Raw genomic sequence first — 25,699 nt, 5'->3', positions numbered from 1 at the left:
TACCTGGGAAATCAACTGAACAGTTACTTAAAATGTGAGCAGGATGTTACCTTTGTGTGAAAGATGAGCTGACAATGTCTCCCTGTAAGGACACAGTGTTTGAGCCCAGTCAGTAAAATTTGCAAAAGTTCTATTATTTGCAAGTCCCAAAGCCCTTTGGCTTCCAGAAAGAGGGAGTATGGAGTATATAAAATGGGGATAATGATTCTGTCATAGTGACTCCCTCAAGTATGTGTGAACAGTGAGGTTGCTCTAATTTTGTTCCAATTGCCATTTGTAAAATAAATTTATAACATGGGGTCTAATGAAACTGGAATAGGATTGATATTTTGTCATTTCAGAGTTACTGGGATTCTAATCTTTTCATACAAGTTGTTCTGTAGGGTTCAAGGGATCTGAGTCTCTGCACTAGCCAATTGTGTTTTTGCTGGTGCAGCTGTTCCCCCTCTGGAGGAATTTGCTTGATCCTGGTACAGACAGATCCCTGTGCTGATTTTCACAAGTACATTGCACAGAAGCTGCAAACCCAGCTGACTGTGCCTGTCTCTTCTGAGGGTTTTGCTTCCTTGCAGGGCTGTTTGCTCATGCAGGTACAGCAGGAGCTGCTCTAGAGTTTCTCTGGTGTGAGGAGCTGGGACTGGCTGGAGCAGAGTTGTCTGCTGGAAAGATATTTAAGATGCACATCTGGATGAGCAGACACTGTGTTCAGCCCATATTCACCATCTTCACTGGCCAGTTGCAGTGTGCTGCCATTAGCACCTGTGGTGTTTGCTGGAAAGGTGCAGGTGAGAAAACAAGTATTAATGACAAATCTGTGCAGGGGAAGCTCCTGGATTACTTCTGATAGCCTAGCTGTCATAAATGACTGCCTTTCTAAACTGGAAGTGGATCCTGTTGCTGCTGTTGTGTTTCTGTGCAGCTTTTCTGGTCTTTTGTGGGGATCAGTGGAACCACATCCTCTGTGCAGGCAGGCTGCTGGGTTCATTTTATCAGGTCAGAATCTTGTGTTCAACATCACAGATCTCCATGATATGAAAAAAGTTATGGCTGGTTTGTTAAAATTCACATTACAGGATGACTATCAACATCCTTAGATGAAATGGGACTTAATTATAGCAAGCATTTGCTTCAGTCTTAAACACCAATGTACGTGTTGAACTGCCATTGGGGAAGTGGTGCAGTATTTACACCCTGGTGCAGTATTTACACCCTGCTGAGCACTGAGGCTGCAGAGGAATACACACTGTTTTAAAGAGGACACATTTTGACAAATGGCTCTCTGTCTTATTACAAACATGCTCAAAAAGAACGTGCTGTATTCACCAGTGGGATAGGAAGGCCCTCAGGCTCCCAGCTCTCATTCCAGCTTTTCAATGTGGATTTTTGTCTTGGAGTCATTTCTGAGAACATATTTACTAGTGCAGCTTAAAAAAGCATGTGTTTAATCTATCTCTTTTTGTTGTTGAGATGAGAAATTCACAGACAAATAACAAAAAAAATCACTGGGGACTTTGGTAATAACTTGGGAAGGAAGAAATTCATAAAAATAGGCTTGGGGTGAAAATAGCGTCAATCCTTTAGGCATGAGACTTGTAAATCCCTGACGTTTGTTTTGCAGCACCAAGAAGTTCATAGCCTCTGTGTTATTGACTCTTAACATCTTTCTAAATTTTATTCTGTGTATCTCTTAATCCATAACTTTGTGTCTTATTTTAAACATCATCAGTTTAATTTTCTAAACTTCTTTCAGCAAATTACCTGTTTGGATTTTGCCTCTTGATTCTAAGCAAGCCTTTGTTCAAACCTAAAAAAAAAAGAGTGGTTAACATGAAATGGCTCCAAAATGTCTGACAAAATGCTGCCTATAATAGAACAAAGCACAGTGTTGTTGTAATTTATGATGTTTCTTATTGATTTGCTCATCCAAGAAAGCCTGTCTTGCTCTCTCTGCATTCAGTATCTAAAATGTTGTCTTGCACTGACAACCACAGCTTGTTCCAGAGTAATTTAAGACTCAGCAACTTGCTCAGCATCACAAATCCAGTTTTTGGTAAAGCTGAGAATAGAGCCTCTCTCTTCTGTCATGGCTCAGTTCCTCACTGTAATTGTGGGGCAGCTTTCCTACTGACTGACTGAGTCTCTGATGTGACCAAGCCTGTTATAATGAACAGTGCTACTTCAAATTTTGATGAATTCTCCTCATTCAGTATTTTTTTTGCAGTTTTAAAATACAATTCCTCAATGAATCGTGGCAAAATATGATTGTCTAATTAAGAAAAGCAGATGTTAATATTCTCCTTTGCAGTGTGGAGTTCTCCACTGCTTGTTAAGCAAGCAGGTTGAGAAAGTGATTGTGTTGTAAGATGAGAGACAACTGTGGTGCATGCAGGAACTTGAGCAACTTGTGTTAAAATGTTTGAAAGTGTTGTGGCAGTTTGGTCTGGTTTGCTCAGGTTTATGGGACTAGTAACAGCTCAAGATTTTACAGTAAAGGGGCTTCCACCTCCTTTTATTTTTTAAGAAACAGAGCTCACATTTGCAGATCACCTTTCCCTCAGTGAGGGGCAGCTCCAGGAATCAGCAGTGCATGAGATACCTACATAAATATCAATTCATCTTTCACCCTTGGTCATAAAGAAAGTTCCTCTAGTAAGTCCATAACATCTTTGTAGGTTAGGCTGTGATAGAGAAAACTAGAAATTAATTTAGTGACAGGAAGCATGAGGGGCAGTGCTTGATCTATGTGACAAGGAACAATGTTTCCACTTGGAAAATGTGGAAATGTTTCCACTATTCACCTGTGACCATTTGTTGGAATGCTTCTCCTTGTAAAACAGAGGTGTGCTTTTTTAAAAGTCTTGGAGGCTACATGGGCTCATTGGAATTTTAATTACAATTTTTCTGTGTGTGTTTTTTTGTTGTTTTATTTTTTAATAGCCCATTTAGTTATTGAAGGAGATCAGGAAAAGGATGATAGAAACACCTTGGGCCGTTTCTTCCTTTCTCCTACAAATGTCTGAGACAGTGAGGTGATAGATATCCTGCTGAGGACACTGCCTGGTGACATTTTTAAGAAGTCTTTAACACGCAGTTTATTGTCAACATAGAAAGTTTGCTTGCCTGAAAGTTTCCCCTCTTTGGTTGCAGGCCCAGCAGGTGCTGAGAGTGCTCCAAGTTGTGTTTTCAGCAGCAGAACAAAGAGCAGGACTGGCTTCAGGCATGGAGAGGTGCAGCTGGCCCTGGAGGCTGTGATTGCCTGTCAATAGGTATTCATCCTATTAATTAGGCTGCTGCTGTAAGACCCAGCTAGAGGACAGCTTTTCAGCCTGCCTGTTGTAGAGTTAGCTGAGTCACCTGAGAAATGATGTTAATAAGAGGGCTCCAAGGCTTGTGAGGAGGCTTTTTTTAAGCCCTCTTGTCTTGGGGCTGGCAGCAGCCTCTTTCAGAGGCCTGGCTTCCAGGCTCCCTGTGAATGACAAATGGCACTCACTGCTCTGGAAGCTCTGTGTGCTGCTTTTGTGAACCTTGACTAGCAGGAGCCAGGCTGTGACCTCACACTGCTTTTGTTCCTCAGCTGTAGGCAAGTTAGGATAAAGGCTTTCAGCTCCTTTCTTGGCTCTACTGAAGTCTTCTTTTGCAAGCCTTTGGTTTTTGGCTTCTTTAAAGTTTTTCTTTATTTTTGAACATGAAGAAGCAAGAGCTTGCACAGTTTATTTTCTTTTATGTGACCAGTGTAAACTTTTTGGGATGCAGGTGGTTTGTTTTAACCATTTGCTGGAGATCCTTGTAGTGCCTCTTAAGACTACTCAGTGGTTTCTTCTTGTTCAAGTCACATAATTCAAAGTTCTTGCATTTCAAGTTTAGCTCCAGTTCAGTTCCACTTCTGTAGGGCACCAGGCAAGTGAGCTGCCCTCTCTAAAGCCCTGGAGAAGGATGTGAGGAGCAGAGTGGGGGGTCCTACAAACTCCAGCTCGCCCTCCACAAGTGCTGCTGAGGAAGGACAGCCTGAGACTTTCCTCCAGGTGGTCTCTCAAGCAGAAAGGTAACAATTGTAGGAAATTCCTTTCCTGCCACCAGTTCACAAGCTCAACAAACAATCCCTTTGTGGAGGACTTGGGGTCATCCTTCTAGTTTCTTACTCTTCTTTGCTAACTACTTGGAATTTGTTAAACAGTTCCTTTCTGGAGGCATTAGGGAGTGGTGCTCTGTTTCTCCCTTCCTGAACCTTTTCAAGTCTTTCTAAAAAGACAAGAAAGAGAAAAAGTTGACAGTAAACATCCTGGAAACAGTCCCATGTCACCACACACAACAAATTGTTCTGCCAAATTATATGCTCAAATCTCCCTTGTGTCCATGCTAAGCTTGTGTGACTGCTTTTCTTTAGGTATTGACATTCTGGGATGTTCATTGCAGCTCAGTTGCGTGCATAACACCTCAGTCCTGTTCAGATGGAGGCTGATTTCTTTAAGAGAACAACGCCCTTCCTCCGCTGCCCGTTCATGTGCAGCCCTCTGGCTGATACTCAGCCCTGCCCTGGTGCCACAGCTTCCTGATTTATGAGCTTGCAGAAGCTGCTGATTGTAGCTGCTCATCAAGAGCACCACTGAAAAGTCACCGGATTTGACAGATGTGACTGAGTGTCAACTTTTTTCTCTGTTTTTATTTTCTGTAAATTCCTGGGTTTCAGAGCTCTTATTCTTCCCATCAAGCAGTGAGCAGATGATGTTCCTCTCCATGCCCTGTGGCATGTTGTGTTGTTCACTGTTGTATTTTAAGCCTTGTGTATTGGGCTTGGCTGTTCTAAGCCCACTTGTAGTTTCCAGGAGGCTTGTGCTGGCTACCATGCATTCTTACACCCACTCCATCCTTTCAAACCATTAGAGCATCGTGCTCTTGGTTAAGGTCATGAATAGGGTGTGGAACAGCCTTTTTAAAAAATTTCTTACTCTACCTCACTTTTAGAAGATTGGTCATCAGTTTCACTGGTGTCCTCATTTCTGCTTTTTCCTTCAGGCTCTGTTTTACCTCCTTTGCAGTGGTTTCTTTTTCCACAGAGTTGCAGTGCAGAGCCTCATACTGAAATTTATCTGTGCCAGCTGAGAGTGAATAAAACAGGTCTGGGCAAGGAAAGGTGTTCTTTGTGGACACAGTGCAGGCTGGAATGTGGATGTAGTTCCCTGAGCCAAAACTAACTCCTTGAGGTGAAGGTTTTATTTCTTTCCTGTGATTAAGCTGGGAGTGTGTGTGTTTGGAGTAGCAGTAGGTTTAAGGAAATGATTTCTTTTTGTTTCCTTTTGTCTGTTTCTAGGAAATCTCCCTGTGTTAAGAAATCAAAACAGAGGCTGAATTCTTGCTCTGAGCCATATGTCACCAAAGAGAAGGGAAAAAAGCCATCTTTGCTAGTTCTGATTTTATTTTTTTTTCCTCCTAGGAAAAGGGTTTCTTCCTAGAAAAATGAAAAGAGCTTGAGTTGTTGAGTTGGCAGGTAATTGATACATATCTGCCCGGTCTGAAGAAGTACTTAACTTTTACATAACTACCTACGAGTCTGTTTAGGAGGCTGCCAAGCTGCAGTGAACTGTGTGGTTTTCATTATGTCAGTGTATTTAAACTTGTTGCAAATGTCCTTCTTTTATGGGTGGTTAGAATTCCTTTTAAGTTGTCATTCAGAAAGGCCCAGAGGGGAGGGGAGCTGTGACAGCTCAGCAGATCGTGCTGTGCCCTAACTCCAGGCAGGATGCTGCTGTGCCCTGAGGAGCAGAATCTGGCTCAGCATCCCTGCCGTGCTCCTTTGGCAGGATTTGGGGATTTACAGCACTGGAGTAACTGAGGCAGCATGAGAAACACTTTGCTTCTTGGTCTCATTTTGATGCTGTAGCTCCTGAATGCATAACTACCTGATTAATGCAGAGATTTTAATCTTCTGACCCCCTTGCAAACACTTATTAATTGCACTCATAGATTTTAAATTTGTAGAACTAGAAGGGATAATTATAATCCTGTAATTTGGTCTCTCCGTGCAGCTGAACACAAATCTTTTACTAAATCACTGTCTTTACTCCCCTCACTTTAAATGAGTACTCTTTATTTTAGTAATTTGTTTTCTAGCCTCAAAACCCAGTCATCAAAATTTCAATTTCTCAAAGCATTGTCAGACTTGTTGCTTATACAATTATTAAGCTGTTATTAATCTTCACTTCTTAAAAACCACATGAGCAGAGCTGTTAGAACAGCCTCAATATGGGACACATTCTCCCATTTACAGATGTTCCTCTTCCATTTGCTTTTTAACTTCCTAATTTCTTTTTAACAAAGAAAACTTTGTTTGCTATGCAGTTTGTTTGCTGTTGTTTGTCATGTTCACAGGGTTGCTAAGTACCCTGCCTCTTCTCTTGCTCCAAATTTTCTCCCACATATAAAAGGTAATTTTAACCTTTTTGGCTTGTGTCTGATATAAACTCCTGCCTGGTTGGATATTTGCTAGGACCCTCCATCATCACCATCCTCACTATCATAACAGCATCCAGAAGAGGATTCCTGTTCCAGGAGAATGTCCTACACCCTTTGGTCCTGGGCATTGTTTACCTCACTGGGACACTCATTAGTCTTTAATCTTTCTCTCTAGATCATGTGAAGAAAATACAGAACAAGTGGAAAAACAACCACTACCAACATGTTTCTCTCTTCCCTGGAGGAATCCTGCTGAACTAGATTTTAACAGCATTTGTTTGAGGTTCACCACTCTCCTTTTAGGTATCTCAAGTCAGATGTTTGAAATGTTTGCAGTCTCCCAATTGATAAGGGGCTGTTGGCTGCTCTGGATTTCCCCCTCTCCCTCAGAAATGCCTGTTTAATGTTAAGCCTTTTGTATTTGAAGAATCACTATTCTCTAATGCTGATGTTTGCAGAAATAGAATGTCTTAGGCTGCTGAAATTGTGGGGGATTTGGAATGTTTGCTCTTTCAGTTCAGCATTTTTGTATATAAACATGGATTTGGGTCAGTCTTCCCCCTTCTCCCTCCCGAGATTTTCCATCATGTTCCTGTTTGCAGGAAGTCCTTTACCACTGGGTGCCACTGTTTGATAGCTCTTAACATTTGCTTCAGTCAAGCCCTGAAGAAACTCTCCCCTTGCTCTTTGGACTCCTCATTTTAAATCAAAGCTCAGTTTTCATGCAGCATCCCATGTTTCAATGTAGGAAAATTTGATTCAAACAAAGTTGCCCTGATTTTATTTTAGTGGTCCACATTGATGGGTCTGCAGCACTGATAGTGCACTGTAGCTGCAGGGAGTATAAACTGATCTTGTTTGCTTTTCTGCTCTTAAAATCTCTTTTTAAAATGTGTCATTCCAGAATTGCATGTGAACACTGTTGACCCATGTATAAATAAATTGCTTCTTACCTTTGGGGATTAATCTAGTGGCAAACTGTGCTGCTGAGTGCCTTTCCTAAGAGGCATAATTTCAATTACCATCTCCTGAAAATCATGTTACTGTGCTATAATTACCTGTGTAGTGTTTTGGTGGAAGTTATGTGTATATTCAGTTGTGTGCCTTTGTCGGTCATGATTTATTCCTTGCAAAGGACTGACATAGATGAGAGGACAGCAGGGTGTGCAAAAATGCTATTGTTCTGCAGGGCAAAAGCACTGTAGTCATTTAGGGCCTTTTGGTGTCCAGACCCCTGGGTCTCCATCAGAATGGCTTTCCACATGCCCAGCCCTAAAATCCCAGTCTTGGGATTTAGATAATCACAGGATCCTGAGAAAAATGAGTATGGGGAATATAAAGTCCTTAAGAAATATAAAGTCCTTAAGAAATATGTAGAGAATTTAGGAAAGACAAGTGATGTAAGATGCACAGTGTGTGTTATCTGCTGTTAGTCTGAACCACGGTGTTACAGTGGGTGGATCACACACCAGGATTTAGGGAAGATGAGTGCTGTTCAGTGTGCTGCTCTTCATCCTGTGTCTGTCTTTTCTACTGCCTGTATTACAAATTAGATTAAGTAGTTTGTTGCAGTGACAGTCACCATCTGAGTTTTGCCTGTGTCTGACAAAAGGGGGACCTTTTGGAAGGTCTCCATCTTTTCCTCTCTCAGTATTCTTAAAGCACCTTGTGTGCAGACCTCTTCTTGCAGCAGGAGGGGAGAGGCTCTTTCTTTCTTTCTGTCTTCTGCCTCTCATTACACAGTGAAGTCCTGACACCTCTTCAGTGTTTTAACCAAACAAGTGAAGAAAGAAATGCAGCTATTCAGAGCTGAGCCTTTCAGCTGGTTTGAAAGCCAATGGCAGAGGCTTTCAAACCTGCTGAAAGGATCAGCTCTAAGTAGTTGCATTTCTTTCTTGCATTCTTCCTTGCAGATCTTGCAGCCTGAGGAAAATTTCTGTAGGATTAATACAAATTCTTCCCATTGAGGTTTTTAGTGGAAGGTGTGAGGGCATTCTTAAGGCTGTTTGTGTCTTGCATCTCTTTCCCAAGTAAACTATACACCAAGAGGAAGGAGCCAGTTTGTCCTCACCAGCCCTGCTCTCCAGGCCTTTGCCTCTCTGGGGGTCAAGGCTGTTCCCTCCACACCCAAGACTTGACTGAACTTCAAAGCCCTGGATCAGAGATTGCCTGGTGCTGTTTAAATTGAATAAGAGCCATGAGCAGCTCTCTGCATTTGAGAGAATTGTAACACTGACCCAGATCTTGCACTCTGCCTTCCTTTAGGTGTCAGTGCCAATGCAAACATCTTTAAAATGACCCTCTTTCTTCTGGTTTCTCATTTATTGGATGTTTTATCTGTGCTTTGTTGATGTTACTCTCAGCAGTACTTAAGGGAAGAAAATGAGTGTTAACTGGATTTCCTTCAGATTTTGAGTGGGTTAGGTCATTTTAATATCGTCTAAAGTGACAACAGGAACAGCTTCAGGAGCCAGCCAGCTCTGCTTCTTTCCATATCCTTGACATCATTGAGATTGCTTTGGGCTGCCCTAATCAAGTGAGCCTTGTTCCTGAGAGAATTCTATGTGGTCTGCCAGTCTTTTGGCAGCTGTGGAACTAATGAAGCCATGATACCTCGTGTCAGGGGAGTGCTGTAAATTAAACTGTCCTGGCATGGCATGGACAGAACTTTGTCAGCTTTGGAATGGGATGTGAGATTTTGAAGGGCACAAGAAGCAGTGAGATTGGCCTTGCAGAAACACGTGGTAATTTCTAAGATTCTCTTCTCTTCTTCTCTTCTTCTTCTCTTCTTCTCTTCTTCTCTTCTTCTTCTCTTCTTCTCCTCCTCTCCTCTCCTCTCCTCTCCTCTCCTCTCCTCTCCTCTCCTCTCCTCTCCTCTCCTCTCCTCTCCTCTCCTCTCCTCTCCTCTCCTCTCCTCTCCTCTCCTCTCCTCTCCTCTCCTCTCCTCTCCTCTCCTCTCCTCTCCTCTCCTCTCCTCTCCTCTCCTCTCCTCTCCTCTCCTCTCCTCTCCTCTCCTCTCCTCTCCTCTCCTCTCCTCTCCACAAAAGCCAGATGTCTGCTAAAGGATTTAAAAGCTCCATGATGTTAATTTTGAAGAGCAGTAATGTAGGAAGTGACCTGGTAGCAGGACAGTGCTCAGTGGGCAATCCCAGGTTCACGCTGCCCTGCACGTGTTTGATTTTGAGGCAGGTGAAGACAATTCTCTTCAGATCTTCCACTGGGAGGTGGCAGCCTTTAGAACAAAGAACGAGGGGCTGGGAGGAGTTGCAGCCACCAGGACCTCTCTGGTCCTCCCCTCTCCCTCCTCAGGCAGTGTAGCTGTGTTTTGCCACGGCCCAAACTCCATCCTCCCTTTCAGCCACAAAAGACAGTATGAGTAAGAGTCAAATTCCTTTGTTGGTGTCTGGCTTGGGCATCTCGGCTGGGGAAAAGTATTTTGTATTCTGTTTTCAGGAACTCTTCCTTTGAACTAAAGGGTGAACTGTGGGAAATTATTAATGATATCTATAATCAAGGATTAATCAAGTAAATCTCTCTAGTGGAGTGCCTCTTACTGCACTGAGAGCATACAGATAAAGGAGATAGCAGTGTGAGCTTTCATGTTCAAACAGTGCTGAGGTGCTGCCTGCAAAGCACACCCTGCATTTAAGCAGCTCTTTTGCTTTCTACCCAAACTGGCTGATGCAAGGTGGTGCTTGGTCATGTAACATCGGAGCAGAAATGTGCTGAAGAATTTTTATTTCAATTCCTCTTGAAATTGGAAGGGGAAGAGTAAAACAAGATTTTTTTTTTCCCCAAGAATGCCTTTGGGTTACTTGTAGCAAACTGCAAGTCTGCACGGTAGTTTAAAAAGCTAAAAATGTAAGTCTTAAAACAAAGTGTTTGATGGTTTACAGTACAGCCCAGAACAGATGTTAAAGCTTTTTCAAGAATAAAATTTTCAGGAGGTATTCAGTGTTTGAGCTAGTGCTCCTGTGGAAGATATTAGTTCAAGAATTTATTAAGGTAAAAAGGAAATCACGTGAATTTAGGCTTAATGTAAGTTTTGGATGTAGTAAAGTCTATTATTTTCATGTCTGTTGGTATTTTTAGGCATTTATTTATCTGCTTTTTAAGGGGCCTCAACTCTACCTCTGCTTTCACAGCTGGAAATAATTGTGGGAATCATTTGAAGGGTGAAAATGCCATATATACGTATAATAATATAAATATATGGTGTCTCACTGGAATTTTTATATTCAGATTCCATATGTAGAAAGTGATTTCTGGTATGAAAAATATCAGATAGAAAATAAATGCAATTCCCTGAATGCCATATAACCATGACAGGGTTAGGGGGGTTTTTTTGTTTTGTTTTTTTGTTTGGTTTTGATTTTTTGTGAATTTCTTTCTCCTGTGGAAGCCATGGGAGCCCTGTTGTAGCAAAAACTGGCAGCTGCTGAATTCTTAACCTGGCATTGTTAAGATATCTGTTAACAACACTGGTATCTGTGTGTAGTTCTCTCTGTACACATGTTTCCAGTGTTACTACCATTAAGGGACTTTTGCTGGAAAAAAGCCCTCTGTAGATAGAATAAAAAGTAAATAATATTGGAAGCAAAGGTATCTGCTGGACATGTTCCCCCAGATGTGACTCACACTTCTGGCATGCCCTGGTTTGGTTGTATCTCTTCAGCAGGAACAATTTTTGAAGGGTCTTTTCTGTTTTCCCTGGACCCACTCGTGCTCCAAGGAAATCAAAATGAGAGTTGCAAGTATGTGTCCACTTGGTCTTGGCTCTTCAAGGCTGAGATACTTGTTGATTACTCCAGGAGCATCTTTTTGTCTGGAAACTTTAAACTTCTGTCTGGGACAATACCTGAAGCAGTTTTTCTACAGATGCATTTTCTTTGTCTAGTGGGATGTTGAAATTGCCTTGCAGTTGTCTGAGGAGTTAAAATTCCTCTTCCATGCAGGATCCCCAGTTTATTCTTTCTCTCTGTGGATCAAAATCCACATACACCAAAGGAGTGGTGGACAAAGGCTGTGTTGGTTACTCAGGCACAACAAATTAAGGTAGATAAATGCTTTTGTGCTGCTGTGCAGTAACAGCTAATTCAGCACATGCACTGGGAAAGCACCTGCCAAATTAGTGGGTGTATTAAACTTGAGCCAAGCTCAGCTAAAACATCCCCTGAATCCAAATCTCCTTTATTTGGAGTGAGGTAACAAGGAAACACAGCCATGGATTGTGCATTCTCAGTCGATCATGGAGCAGCAGATGGTTAAAAGGAGCCTCTCGGATGCTCTTCAGGCAGCATATCCCTGCTAAGTGTTTATTTGGATTATTAATGTCCCACTGTAGCACCTAGTGATGATCTGAAAGCAGCTTTATGGGCTGTGACTTTTGTGGTTATGAGCACTAGAGACTCATGGAATTAATAATGATGTAATTGTTATTGCTTGAACATTGATTAAACTTGTTTAAGGACTTTTAAGGGATTCTGTCATTGAGCTTGACTAGTTTATTGGTGTGAGGCTGAACCTCAGAATGAAACTCTGGGGATAAACTGCTCTGTTCCTGTCTGCTCTTGGAGTGGTGAATCCTTTGTGCCTCAGTTTCCTTTTTACGTGCAACTTGCCTGTGCTTTGTAAATGTTAGCTTTGACAGGGTGTGGGTAGAGATCACCGTATCTTAATTGTATTGTTTGCATATAATATTACACAGTGACTGTGCAGGCCTTTGTCAGTGGCCACCAGCCAGGCTGAGGTTTGCCAGGGGTGTGAGAGAATTCACAGAGTGGGAACTGGGTGCCCTGTGTTGCTGGCTCTATTTGGAAATCCTAGGTGAAGTCATTTGCAGCTAAATCACACATGGAAAAACTCTTCTCTTCCCAGGAGAGTTTTTATTCATTCATGTTTGCTGCTAGTAGAGTTCATGTTACAGTGGGAAACCACGATTCCTGACCTCTGAGTTGAATACATGTTTTAAAAATAGTGATGGGACAGAAGAAGGAAGAATAAATAAACTTCCCTTTAAGGGCTTGCTCAAACCAAATCGATGTGCTGCAAATTACAGCACCACACTTTGAGAAATGATTGAATCAAATTGTTTTTCTGGGGCTTGTGTCAAGAAAATTGTACATTGTTTATGGCAGTTGTAGAGTAATTGTGTTTTTCATCTCCACCTAAGAAAACAAGAATTATTTTGAAGAAGCAGCAGGTTATTTTTGGATTTACTTTAAAAGAGAGCTGTTGATGATAAATAGCTTCCACAAGACTCACAGGTCCATCAGTGCAACAGAACTGATAGAGGAGTGAAGCAAAACAAATATTTACAGAGAAGGTTTATTTTGGGTGGAGGTTGGGTATGTAATATTTGAGTTATTTAGATGTGATAAGCTTGATGTGAACACTGAGGAAGAATGAAATGTCCTTAAGAATGATCATTATGTAAGAAAAGAACTGCAGCTGGTTTACTCACTGTCTGTGCTAAAGAGAATAGACCTCTGCAGATGTTAACAGCCTGATGCTGAGTGGTGTTGAGGGATTTTGGGGGCTGTTTTTGGTTTTTATATGGCATGCTATGGAGCAGTGAGAGATCCGAGATGTGATTTTTGCCAAGGGCCCCCGAGATGAGCTGTGGTGGAGGCTGAGGGAGCTGGGCTGGCTCAGGCAGAGCAGAGGTTTGGCAGGGCCAGCAGCAGCCCCTGTGCCTTTCCAAGGTGCTTTCCAAGGGGAGTGACCCAGGCTCCTCACCAGCGTGCATGGCTGGGGCAAGAGAGGCTGCAGGCTGGAGCTGAAACAGGAGGTTCAGCTGTGGGTGTGAGGGGAGGCATCCACAGAGGCTGTGCAGCCTTGGGGATCTTCAGGGTCCTGCTGGGAAATGTCCTGAGCAAGCTGCTCTGATCTCATAGCTGCTCCTGCTCTCAGGAGGAGGCTGAATTAGAAGTCTTCCAAGCTTCTTGTGGCCCATTTTCCAGTGATCCTGTGTATTTGCCATGTGTGGTGATAGCTGGTTGCTTGATTTGAAGCAAGGACTCTGAAGGGGTGGCAGGAGAGGTTTTCTTATTGCATGATCAGTGTCCCTAAGAGGTTTCTGCCGTGTACAGCAATACATTTCCATAGCTTTGAACTGTGCACAGCTTTTATAGTAGTTTCAGAGGTCCCTGTGAGACCTGACACCCTCACAAAACTCAAAAATTCTTTATGTGAACTTGAAGAACCCATGAAGGAGCCACCCTGAGAGCAGCTCACACTGGTGAGCTGTTTCTCATTGAAGTTGCTCCACAGAAATTTGGTGTGTGAGATGTAACACCACTAACACACAGTTCACATCATCCATTCTAAAAAAAGAAGCTGAAAGAGCTTTGCCAGGTCTGCTGGACACATTCACATCTTGAATGACCTTCTTGCATCTGCTGAGAACTTCCATGGTGTTTTGCTTCCTCACCTGCAAGCAGCTGCAGCTGGGTGATGGTGGTACTGTTCAGTTTTAATCTCCTGAAGTATTAAGTGAAAATCTTTCTGCCATATCAAGTGGATTTGGTCAGACCTGAGCAGCAGTATGAGATTCCTACTGAAAGAAAATAGCTCAGGGATTAAACTGCAGCTGAACATAGGTTTTGTAGCCCGTGGGGTGAGACAGGGAGGGAAGGGCTGGTTACAATGGGATGTGAATTAAAGCCCATATTCAGCTTTTGCTGGAAAGAGCACAGCAAATCCCAGTGATTCTCTGGGTTGTCCCTTAGCCCTGTGGGTACAGTGTGCAGCATTCAGCTGTTCTGCTAGTCAGGAGAATGGAAGGCTCTTGCCTTTTCTTTCCTGTCCCATTGATGCATGTCTGTAAACCCACATGCTGTGAGATTATTTTTGAGGGGCCAACATTTCATCAAACTGACAATTGCAAATTCTGCGTACAGGTTTTCACAACAGTGAAGAGAGACAGAATTTCCCTGAACGTGTTTTGGATGCTGGTTATCTTGTGCTTTTTAATGGAAAGGGGTATCAATGGTCACATAGGAATTATTTGAAAAGCCATCATTTACTTGTCAGCTGTTGATTTAAAACGTTGTGATTTGATGAGCAGATAAGTTTTCTATAGTAGGATAGCAAAGTGCCACTTTTCCAAATTAAATAAATCATAATTCATTGTCTTCAGGTCAGTGGATTTCTGTGGATTTTCACTGGGTGGAATACAGCCTTTAAAGAACAACCTCACCTAACTTTTTTCTCCTCAGCTTTGCCACTCAGAAGTCAGTCCCCCATCACAAAAATTGCAGATCTGGCCATTTCCACATGGAAGCTTTGCTCGATACAGTTCAGGGCTTGCTTATCCACAGAGGCATTTTCCCCACAGCTGATGTGACACTGACAGCACAAAATGAGACTTTGCTTTTGATACACATTCACAGCATTTAATATAGACAGCATTTAAAATGTCTTTAGGGTCTCAGTACTACTGATCAAAAAATGCTTCATCTGAATCGGCTTATTAAAATCAATAAGGGTCTTCACACACTTAAACTAAATTATTTGTCAAGTTCTTCTCAAAAAGGGGGAAACTTGTCTCCAAGTCACTGGATGAAGGCTGTTGGAGATGCCATTGTTATAGAATCACTGCCCATTTAAAAAATGCTGCTGATGTTTTCTCTGAGAGCCTTTACTTTCTACAGAAAAAACTAATCCAGCAAAAGCATGACTGCTGCCAGTGTAATATGCTGCCTTTGTTGTTTAGGACATCTTTAAAAGGCCTTTCAGTGTAGATTCACTACAGTTTTTCCCATTTTACAGATACTGTGAACAAGGACACTGAACCCAAAGATCCATTTCCCATTCCAAGAAAGATTATGGCTGAACCAGACTACATAGATGATGACAATCCTGAATTAATTAGACCTCAGAAATTAATTAATCCTGTGAAGTCATCCCGGAATCATCAAGATCTCCATCGAGAGCTGCTTATGAATCAGAAAAGGTAAGAGTCTAAAAATCACTTGTGCCACTCTCCCACCCCAAACACACAACTGGAATTTTAGTTTCATCAAAATGAAGCTAAGTACCCAGCAGGCACTTTTTGTTGGGTCAGGTCTTGTAAATTGAAAGACTCTGATTCTTAACCATGGCATTTATTTCTGTTTGAGTTTCAGTGCAAAAGCTTGCCTTAGAAGGCTTCTCATTTTGTTTTTGTAAATACTCAGAGGGTCAGTTTTGAGAGGAAGCAGTTCAGTTCTCCTCTGTTACATTTCATATGAGTTACTTGGCCACTGTAATTTATCTTGTACTCTTAATGTTATCAAATATTTGACAAAATTTTGCTGTTAAGCGTTGGATGATAAAATCTGTGAGCTTCACCAGTGCACTGAGTTTATGAGGCCATTTCTCTTAAATCAGAGAAATCATAGTTTATTTCACATGCAACTGTTCTCCACTTACTTGATCTGTCTTACAATGCAGTGTGATAGTCTGGAGCCTGCTCTGCTGCTGCACAAGTGTTTCTTTGTGTGTTTTGCAAATGCTGCCTGCCCCTCTCTGGGATGGGATGCACAGCTGTTGCTCTGTATATTGCTTTTAGAGATGTAAACAACCATGTCTTCATCTCATCAACTTCAGAGACACAAGCACCTGGCCCAGAAATAGCTGAGGGTCTGTTAATAAATCTCTTCAGCAACAGAGAAGTCACTTAGAAAGCACATTAAGAAAATAGCCACCAGACCACCTGGTGGAGGAAAAGGCAGAAAATCTGTTGATGCTGCTTTGTTTAAACCAACAGAAACCAACTATGATATCAGTTGGTGATTTGTTGCATTGAAGACACCCAAAATGGACTTTACAAAGGCAAAATGTGGGGATCTATAAAATAGAAGTGGAATAACTGTATTTCAGAGTGCATTTGGGCAGAAAGCTGGTGGTAGCAGCCAATCTGACTTTTTGAGACCTCAGACTTTGATAAAGAGGAGTAAAAACCCATGAATTTGGCTACTCCAGCAGAGGTGGATTTGTGTATTTGGCAGGAAGAGTCACATTATGGCAGTTTTTCTCTCTCTTTTTTTTTAATCCTTTAGCATTGTAGTATTTGAGAGGAGAAGGGGTCTTTTTATATGTAGTAGCAAAATCCTCACAAATGCTGGGCTTAGAGACTTAATTCTAAATGAATTGCATACACAATATAGCATTTCTTTAGTGATGAAGAAGGAGAGATATTTTACAGAATGCCAACTGAATTGAAAGAAACTGGCCTAAATAGGTGTTTGTCCTATTTTTCATTAATGGGATTAAACATCAAAGTCAGTTCCTGGCACCAAGGAGTTTATAGTCATTGAAAGAGAAATAGTTGAAGTTTCCTGATGATCTTAATCTAGAGGATGTGGAGGCTGCAATAAATTAAGACTATTTTTTTTTTCTTTTAAGTTTATGAAAGCATAAAGCACTTTAAAATAGTATGGAGTTCTTTTCTTCTAGGAAAATATCCTATTACACAGAAAAGTTGTGCAGACCTCAATACCCTTTCTTCTCTTATTGTAATTTTGATTAGCTGCAGCTGGTAATTTTAGATTCTTATTTATTGCTGCAGAAATAAATACTGTGAGGATTTTCACCAGCAGAAAAGTTGGTATCCTTTAGAGGAGGGTTAGTCTTCTGTGCTTTGTGTCACTGTAGGAGCTCTGATAGGAGGTTTTTCAGTAATGTAGATATTAGGCTCTGTTCTGCTTTGTTACTGCAAATTTTCAAGTGTTAGGAGGACTTTCAGTGCTCTTATAGAAGTCTGCTTAACATGCTGCTTATTTTGTTGCAAAGACTCAGTGCAGACATCAGCAGCTTCACTTTTTGGACCCATCAGCTCTGAACAGCCAGAAATGGATGTTGGAAGATGTTAGTACTGGTCCAGTCATTCTCCACTGTGAGGAGTGTCTGTCAGGTCTAGAAGTGGTGTAGTTCTTTACTTGCAGAAAGGGTAATTGTTTAAGGGAGGGGAAAAAAAGGGATTCAGGTGGTGCTACCTCAAGGCATTGGTCACTTAAATTGTTTTTCCTTATTAGGAGTAAACCTCAGCTCTGCAGAATATTGGTGCTGTCCCTTCCAGAGGTTTTAGCCCTGTCAGCTCTCACTTGTGTTGTAACACACTTTGCTTGCTGTATGTCAAAGCCTTAGGATTTGTGATTTAACCAGAACAGTCACCAGGAGGGGATACAAGACCCCAGTTAGTCCAGTACCCACCAGTTTGTTGCTTTTCCTTTTTTCCTAACAGTGGAAACAGGATTGACTTTATAGCTCTGTTACAGACCTGCCACCCCCACCTGGTTGGACTGAGGGGTTTATTTTCTTGTAGCTTCTGTGTGTTCCCTTTGTTACAGCACATCTGAACCAGTCAGTGCCTCTGCTTTATTATGGTGCATCCCCAGTGAGAAAAGCAGCAACAGTGATGTTACTCAGCAGCTGCTCCCTGGTTTGTGGCTGCTTTGACTCCTGATTGCCAGTGTGGAAGCTTCCACTGACTCTGCTCTCACCAATCCAGTAGTAGTAGTAGTAGTCGTAGTGGTAGTAGTAGTGAAGAATGACTCCAGTTTTTCCTGCCTGACTTCAGTTTTATGTGCTAAAATGTGATTAAAATAGCATGAAACATAAAATATGAGCACAGCCTTGTAGCTTCTGTTGCACTCAGGCCATGAGATCTATTATGAGAAACAGGGAACAGCATTTGGTGTTGCTAAATATTTGATTTTGCTGTCAGGGTATCTACAGGGAGAGAGTGTTGCATAATATATGGAGTCATTCCTAGATGCCACCATAAAATGGCATTTTAATGTTTTATTGGACATGCTGTCAGATATGCATATTAATGAATAATTAGGAAACCACAGATGTATAGCAAGTAGGAAGGATAAAAATACTCTTCCTGAAAGCTTATTCAGGTTATTGAATTTCTTAAAGTTGAAATAAAAAATGGTTGATGTTAAACTTAACGCTGGATGCTTTCACATAATTGTCTTCCCAGGAAAGACAGCAATAACAAAGACAAATTTCAGATCTCCCTGCTCTGCTGTAAGTGATGCTAATACCTGAATAACAGGGAGAGCTTTGAATCTTATAACAAATTTTGAAACCATCACAGCGTAACAGAGATAAAAGAAACAGCTGAAGTCACAAAAATAAGTAGAAGTGAGTATCCATGTGTGTGCCTGTATAAATAATGTCATGCATCTTCCCAAGGAGGGAGCTTTCTCATTCCAGAGTAGCTGACTTGGAAAGCAATTTGTGCTGAACAGGCTCAAAACATTCAGTTCATGTAGCACCTAAAGGCTTCTCAGAGGGGGAATCCTCCAGGCTTTGTCTGGTCTCCAAGGTGATGGCAACTTTTTTATTCTGGATTTTTGTTGTCTTAGGCTCTTTGTGATGTAGCCTGGGAGCTCTGACTGGAAATAGCTTCACAACCAGGCATGGGTAAAGCTGTCACATTTTCAAGGCAAGGAGAGAATCCATGATTTCCAGGAGCAGTGTGACAGACCACTTTTTAGTTTTGTCCATGCAGACTTCTGTGAACAGAACAGCCTGCACAGGGCTGTCTGAACCCAGTCCTTCAGAGTTATCAGGCACCAAGCAAATTCTTCTTGTCCAAAATTTGTGTCTAATTCTGATAATGTCTTCATTTGTGATGGTTTTTTCAGTCCGTTCTTCTGGAATCAAGATAATACACTGAAGGCTAAAGATGAAAGTTAATGAAGTATACAGGAGAAATGCTACCATGCACATTCAAGAGAAATGTCTTAAAGGCTTAAATTCTAGCTTAGGGTGCTGGTTAGAAATCAGGCAAATGTCTGCATGTTTGTTTTTTTTTATTATTTATTTATTTATATCCCAATAGGCATTTATTTATATCTAAATAGGCAACTACTTGATTTTAGTAAAGCTGCCTGCAATTCTGTGTGAATTCCAGCTAATTGAAATGGATCTCTCTTTTCTCCCCCCTCATGTAACTTGCAGGGGTCTTGCACCTCAGAACAAACCAGAGCTACAGAAGGTGATGGAGAAAAGGAAACGGGATCAGGTTATTAAACAACAGAAAGAAGAGGAAGCCCAGAAGAAGAAGTCAGACCTGGAAATAGAATTACTGAAACGGCAGCAGAAACTGGAGCAGGTAAGATAAGGAATTACAGACATTTACACATCTCCATCTGAGCTACTCACCTGAGGCTCCCTTTCTAGACAGAAAAGAAGCAGCAGCCAATTTTTGTCATATTTTCCCTGGTTAAATTCAGGTATCTCTTAGGATAAATCAAATCATGCTCTTTAATTACCTGTTGTCACTTACTGTACAGGAACTGCTTATGGGGTCTGCCTTTGGTCAAATGAATCCTGCTTCAGCCAGCAGGAATGTGTGTGGAGCACTGATGAAACTGTGGTGTTTTACTCAATTTTTGTAGTCTAACTATGATCCACTAAGAATGGCTATTAGGCTGTAGTACCTCAAAATTACATTTAATTAATCAAAACCAATTGATTCTCTTGGGTTATGTAAGAAACTAGATAATTTTTAAAAGATCTTATGTTGTCTTAAAATGTGTGAGCCCATTGGTGTTTTTAAGTGAAAGAAAAAGTCCTCCAGCCCTGTGCATGGAGCTGATGTGGAGTTGGAGTTCCTTGTGGTGAAGCTTTTTGCCAGGCACAGGATGAGCCAAATGTCTCTGTGGCTCTGGAAGCACTTCATGTGCCTGAGAGAAAATATCCCTGCAGTGAAACAGCTCATCAGAGAAGTCACTGTGCATCGAGCAATTTTAAAATAAATTAATGCTATAAATAAGTGCTTTAAAACAGTACCTCCTGTGTTTCTCAAAAGAAATCAATTAAGCCAAATAATTGCTGTTAAAAATTACATGTAATCCAATCATTATAGGTTTTAGGGTTTTATTATAGGTTGAGGGTTTTTTGTTTTAATTAGGTTTAGAAATATTTTTGGAGAAAGCTATTGTATTTTTAAGTGTATCATCCTGTCATTTTTCTTATTTCTCTTAAGGGCCCAGCTTGTGGGAAGATTTGATTTGAAACTGAGCCATCCAACATAGATTATGTAGATCAGAAAATTCTGTTAGAAGAGGAAAAGCCTGCCCATGCAAACAGTGCTGTGACTTCGTAAACATCACAGGAATGGCATTAATTGACAACATGACTCATGGAGGGACATTGTTCTGATTTATAGAAACAAGGCATGTCCCTTGTCAGTGAGCCAGAGACAAAGCAGAGATTATTAAGGTGTGCTGTACGTGGTCCCCATTAATCAGGGAGATCTTGGTCTGATGAAAAAGGGAAAAAAAAAAAAAAAGCTCATTTCAGGTACTTTTGTTAGTTTTCTAAAGGGTTTTTTCCTCCCTTTCTGCCAACTGATCTGCCTTCCCTAAGGATGGGTAAGCAATCCATATTCTGTGGGCACTGCAGAGCCTTCTCACACAGAGCATTTCCATTCCTCACATGGAAATTTCAAGTGTCTGCATGGGCAGGAGCTCCAGCTTGGTTAAAAAAGGCAGTGAATGGCCTCTCAGAAATGAATGGCTTAGGGCCAATGAAGATTTTTGGGTTTTTATTGCTTTTTGTGATAGACAAACCAGATACTCTTAAAGAGGCTCAAGTTAGATACAGAACTTCATAGCTAAACTTTCAGAAATCAGTTCTGCAGGTGTGCTCAGTAGTAGCTGTTCACGTGTTCTCCCACGAGGCACATTCTTCCTTGTTCTGTTGTAAAAGCCAGAGAAGGGAATTACTGTTTGTTTCTTTAATGAAGATGTCCAAGAATTTCTTAAAAAATGCTTCATCTTGTTCTTGTACTGGGCTTGCAGAGTTTTTGTCTGTCTGGCAAAGGTGGACATCTGGAACAAGCTAGAGCCAAGGATTTGAAAAGATTGATTGTTTATGAGAACAGATACTCCCAAAGAAAAGCAATTTTATCTTTTCCATGAGACAAAGAAAGGAAGCAATTTAAAGAGTTTGGCATGGTCGGTTATTGAAACCTTTCGTTTTTTGTCTTGTATTTCAATGATGTGTTTTCTAAACTTTTTTTAACGTGTGATTCCCTTTTAAGCTGGAACTGGAGAAGCAGAAGATACAGGAAGAGCAGGAAAACGCTCCTGAATTTGTCAAAGTCAAGGGCAACTTGAGGAGGACGGTCCAGGAAGCAACAGAAGCACCAGACTCCTAGAGCCAGAGCCTGCTTAGACTTCCAGCTTTCCTGCAGAGAGAGGCTTTTGCAAGTTGTCTCACATTTGCCCCTCAAGAGGCAAAATAACAGCATCAGCTGACACTTACTGAAGACGAGATTTTTAATTCCTGGGACGTGTGGATTAAAAAGACAATATCGTAAACAGATCGATTGCCAAATACAGTCCTGAGATCAATGGATAAGGAGTGTCTTTGTCAGTTCAGTGTCATGGACCAGGCTGACATGCTTTCTCAGAGATTTTAACCAGGGATATAGAGAAACTCCTTCAGTGTTGCACTGCTTTAACTCTTGTGATCCTCGTTTAGTGGAGATACACAGATTATATTTTGCTTTAAAACAGAAAAAAAGTCCTGTTATATCAAGCTTTGCTAAGCAGGTAGATGTCCTCCATCTAGACCTACAGCTTGTGTATATCCCACAATAATGTGTGTTTAGTTGGAATTTTTATTAAATCTAGGAGAATATGAGGTGTGCTGATTACTGCTGCCCATCCCCACTAGGATAGGTAGGTGTGGGCAAGATGAGAATGCTTAAAATTCACCAGCAGTGAAAAGTTAAGCAGCCTTAAAGCCCATTTCTTGCTGTTTGGCATGTAGAGTTTGGGCTATGAAAGAATGAAAATGTGATGATCCTTTCACAGGGAGACTCCAGAGACTGATTTGTCTCTGTCTGGAAAGTTACACTGTTGTGTACAGGTCTGTGAAGTGCTACCTGTGAATTTACCTCTCAAAGCAAAGTTATCTGTCTTCTACTTCTCATGTTTTGAAATCCTGCTTACTTTGGTGTTGTGGCCTTTCTCCTCCAAGGACATGCTGAACAGAGTACAGTGTTAACACATCACTTGGTAGTGTTTGAACTCATTTGCTGGAACTGATCTACCATCAGTTCCTACTCTGCTTGCAGACACATTGCTGTTTCTGCAGTAGAGAAGTGTCTAAACCAGACCAAACCAATTACTGAAATCTACTGAAATGGAATTTTTTACCCTAAAGTGAGGCATAAAATGAAATTCATTTTATCCCATCCTTCATTCAGCCTCAAGAAGGAAGTTTGTTACCATTGAGACTTTGGGTCCAATTCTGTCATCTTCTGCCTTTCCACAAGTTGCCCCTGTGATTTGCCATTACATAAAATATTGCTTAGCTTGCACAGGGATGACAGAATCTGATCCTTCATGCTTATGACTACTAGTTATCCAGGAAAGCCTGGGATGAGGAGTGAGGAACAGATTGCTCATGTAGGATTATAGAATTGGATTCTTACCTGGTGTGATTGGGTGCAGATGTATCTTCACAATGTGGGGACAAACCCTGATCTTCCTTGCTCAGAGCAGTCCTAGCTCTCACTGAAACTGTGTTCACACATACCTGCTGAGGATCTAATCCCTAGCCTTTGCCTTAGGATGCTAAACACAACAATTTCTACTTTGTAATTACATTGGACATAACTGTTTGAGAACACTTTTTATTAATATCAGCAGTGGCATGTTTGTATTGTAAAGGTGTGGTGGAGGGTTGTTTGCTTGGTTTTTTTATAGTTCCTTTTGCCTTTCCTATAAGTATGGGACATTTTAAATACAATTTCAGATTAGCACTGGGGACAATACACTCACAATTAGAAATGTTTCCTAGACACAGACTTTAATTTGTTAAGATACAGGCATCTTTTGTGAGGACATAATCAGATTGAGGGTAAATTGAATTGTGATAAGCATATTGCCATTGATTTAGACTTGCAGTGTGACTCACGCCTAGAGGATTAAACGTGAAGATGGTCTAACACTGTTCAGATTATGGACATACAAAAGACAAAGGCCAAATGTAAGACTCTTCCATGTATTATCTCAACAAAGGAGCACCCTGAATGCTGCAGGTACTTCCCTCTCTTCTTCCCTTCTCCTGGCAAGAGAGGATCTTTTCTGGCAATACATCATTCCAACGCTTGCACTGATTCTGTGTTGAGACATGCACTATGTCTGACACTTCCACACCCCACTCATGTTTCATCTTAGCTGTTCCCAGAATTCAAACATCCTGCCTCTTGCTTCCAGCTCCACATTAACCTTCTGCTCAGTGTGGAGAAGTCTACAAGTGAGTGAGGAAACCTTCCTCTGGTTTGAGCAGACCACTTGGTGTTAGCCATTTCCCCTTGGTGACCATGGCAATCCTCCCACACATTTACAGTGAAATGGAGTCAGTGGCACTGGGAGTGGTGGGGGACAAGGACCCCCTGTGTGGCTTCAGTGGCTGTGCTGGATCAGGCCCTCAAGACTAAGGGCAGCCTGCTTTCACCCCCAGGTTAGCCTGTGATTCAGGGTAGAGTTTCTCTTTCTGAAGCACAGGAGGCCAGAAAACTCCCTTGTACATACAGCATGAAGTGGTTTTATTTTTGTTTTTCATTGGAATTAACTCTCTGTGTGAACAGAACATCAACATGTGTGTTAGAACATCTTTGAGTCCTGCTAGTCCTAGGAACCCCAGCCACCTTCATATCAATTTTGACAGGAAAAAGCTTGATTTGAAGTCAGGATTGAGCAACCCTTCAATGGGTGGCCAGTCAGTCACACCACAAGTGTCCTGTGCAGCTACTCAAGTAAGAAACTGCTTGCAGTGAGCATAAGCAATTCCTGCTCTGCCCTTCAGCTCTGTGGGTTTTGAAGCAATCCAGTGAATCTTTCAGTGATCTGAAAATTGCTCACTTACCACTTTGTACTTTTTTAAAAACTCTTGCTTTTTGATAGTATAGTAGTAAATTTTTTAGCATTTTTGTGGCTTTAACATTCTGTTAATATCTGCACTTGTTTGAGTGTACATATATAAATATATATAAATATAAAAAGGGAGCCTTAATGGATTTGTTTTCATAATTTAATATTTTTTTGTATTTGCTCTTGTATAATTGTTTTTAACTAAAGGTATTACAAGAATGAGGGTGGATTACTTAGAACCAAAGCTATGCTTAATAAAATCTACTACATGCTTGGTGTATGTGGTGGTGTCTGTCATATCCTGCCAAAAACAAAACTTTGGGGGCTGCACTGAGATACCCAGATTGTTTCACATTCTGCAGTGTGGGGGGAAATATCAAGATCATGATGATTCTTGGTTCCTTAAAACCCTGCATCCCTCTTTATGTGTGCAAAAGTTGACAGAAAGACTTTGCTGTGTCCTGAACAGTGTTATCCTTCAAATAAATGAGATGCAGGAAATTTTTAACAGGACTGTGCAGCTGTTCAGGTAATGCAAGGTGAGGCAGAGCATGAAGGAAAACTTCTGATGGGAGACAAGTAATTGTGGAAATCATTCCCTGTCAGTCCTAGGAATTATCAGCATTGCAATAGCTCCATTTCAAATGGGAGTGAGAAGAGAGTAACAAGCCTGGTCCTCATTCAAGTCCTACAATGCTCCTTTTAATTTAGCCAGTGCTCCAAGGTGTGGTTCTAGTAGGAAGGACTTGGGCATGAGAAAGAAGGTGCAGGCACAAAGGATTTGCTGGGTTAGGGTCAGACAGCTCAGTGCAAAGAGCAAAATCCTGTCCCAAGAGCAGAGAGGGAAGGTGGCAGAGGAAGGACAGGGCTGAAGAGCTGTGTGCCATCAGCTCTGCACAAAGCTCACACTGGGGAGCCCTGTGAGCTGGGCAGGTGACAGTGGAGGGGGAGCTGAGAGGAGCATGGGGTGAAATGAGCTGGGGGAGGAGGAGAGCAGTGAATTCAGAACAGATGTCAGGAAATGGTTTTTTCCTTCAGAAAGTGCTCAGCATGTGGAATGGGTCCTGGCAGCTCTGCTGATGCAATGGTGCTGGAGCCGCTCCCGGAGCTCTCAGATGAGGGGGAGGTAAAAGAGAACAGAGTTAATAAGGGGTGAGTTCCTGTGGCCTGCTGGAGACACTGCCCTGTGCTCTCCTTCCTCAAGTGTAGCCAAATGTGTTCTGAATTATCCTTCAATATTTCACTCCAGCTCCACAAGGAAAATGGTGAGGGCACGTGACCTGCTTTTGTAGCTTGTCCAGAATTAAAAATGATCCTCCTTTTGTCTGCTTTTTTGGACTGCATTGAGCTGATAG

General features: G+C 41.6%; 1 protein-coding gene across 2 annotated transcripts in view; it reads left to right on the top strand.

Moving 5' to 3' along the window:
* Window positions 1-24,624, top strand: part of FAM107B (family with sequence similarity 107 member B) — a 63,168-nt gene extending 38,544 nt beyond the window's left edge. For both annotated transcript variants that reach the window (XM_063153756.1, XM_063153757.1), the window contains exons 2-4: window positions 15,223-15,406; window positions 19,411-19,564; window positions 21,500-24,624. In XM_063153756.1, the coding sequence (XP_063009826.1) occupies window positions 15,279-15,406; window positions 19,411-19,564; window positions 21,500-21,616 (399 nt within the window). In that variant the 5' untranslated portion in view covers window positions 15,223-15,278 and the 3' untranslated portion in view covers window positions 21,617-24,624. The remainder of the gene's footprint in view (window positions 1-15,222; window positions 15,407-19,410; window positions 19,565-21,499) is intronic.
* The last annotated feature ends 1,075 nt before the right edge of the window (window positions 24,625-25,699 follow it).

Source organism: Melospiza melodia, chromosome 4 (genome assembly GCF_035770615.1).
Source record: "Melospiza melodia melodia isolate bMelMel2 chromosome 4, bMelMel2.pri, whole genome shotgun sequence".
Taxonomy (NCBI): Eukaryota; Metazoa; Chordata; class Aves; order Passeriformes; family Passerellidae; genus Melospiza; species Melospiza melodia.
The sequence above is the reverse complement of the archived record's forward strand: the minus strand, read 5'-3'. Positions and strand labels throughout refer to the sequence as shown.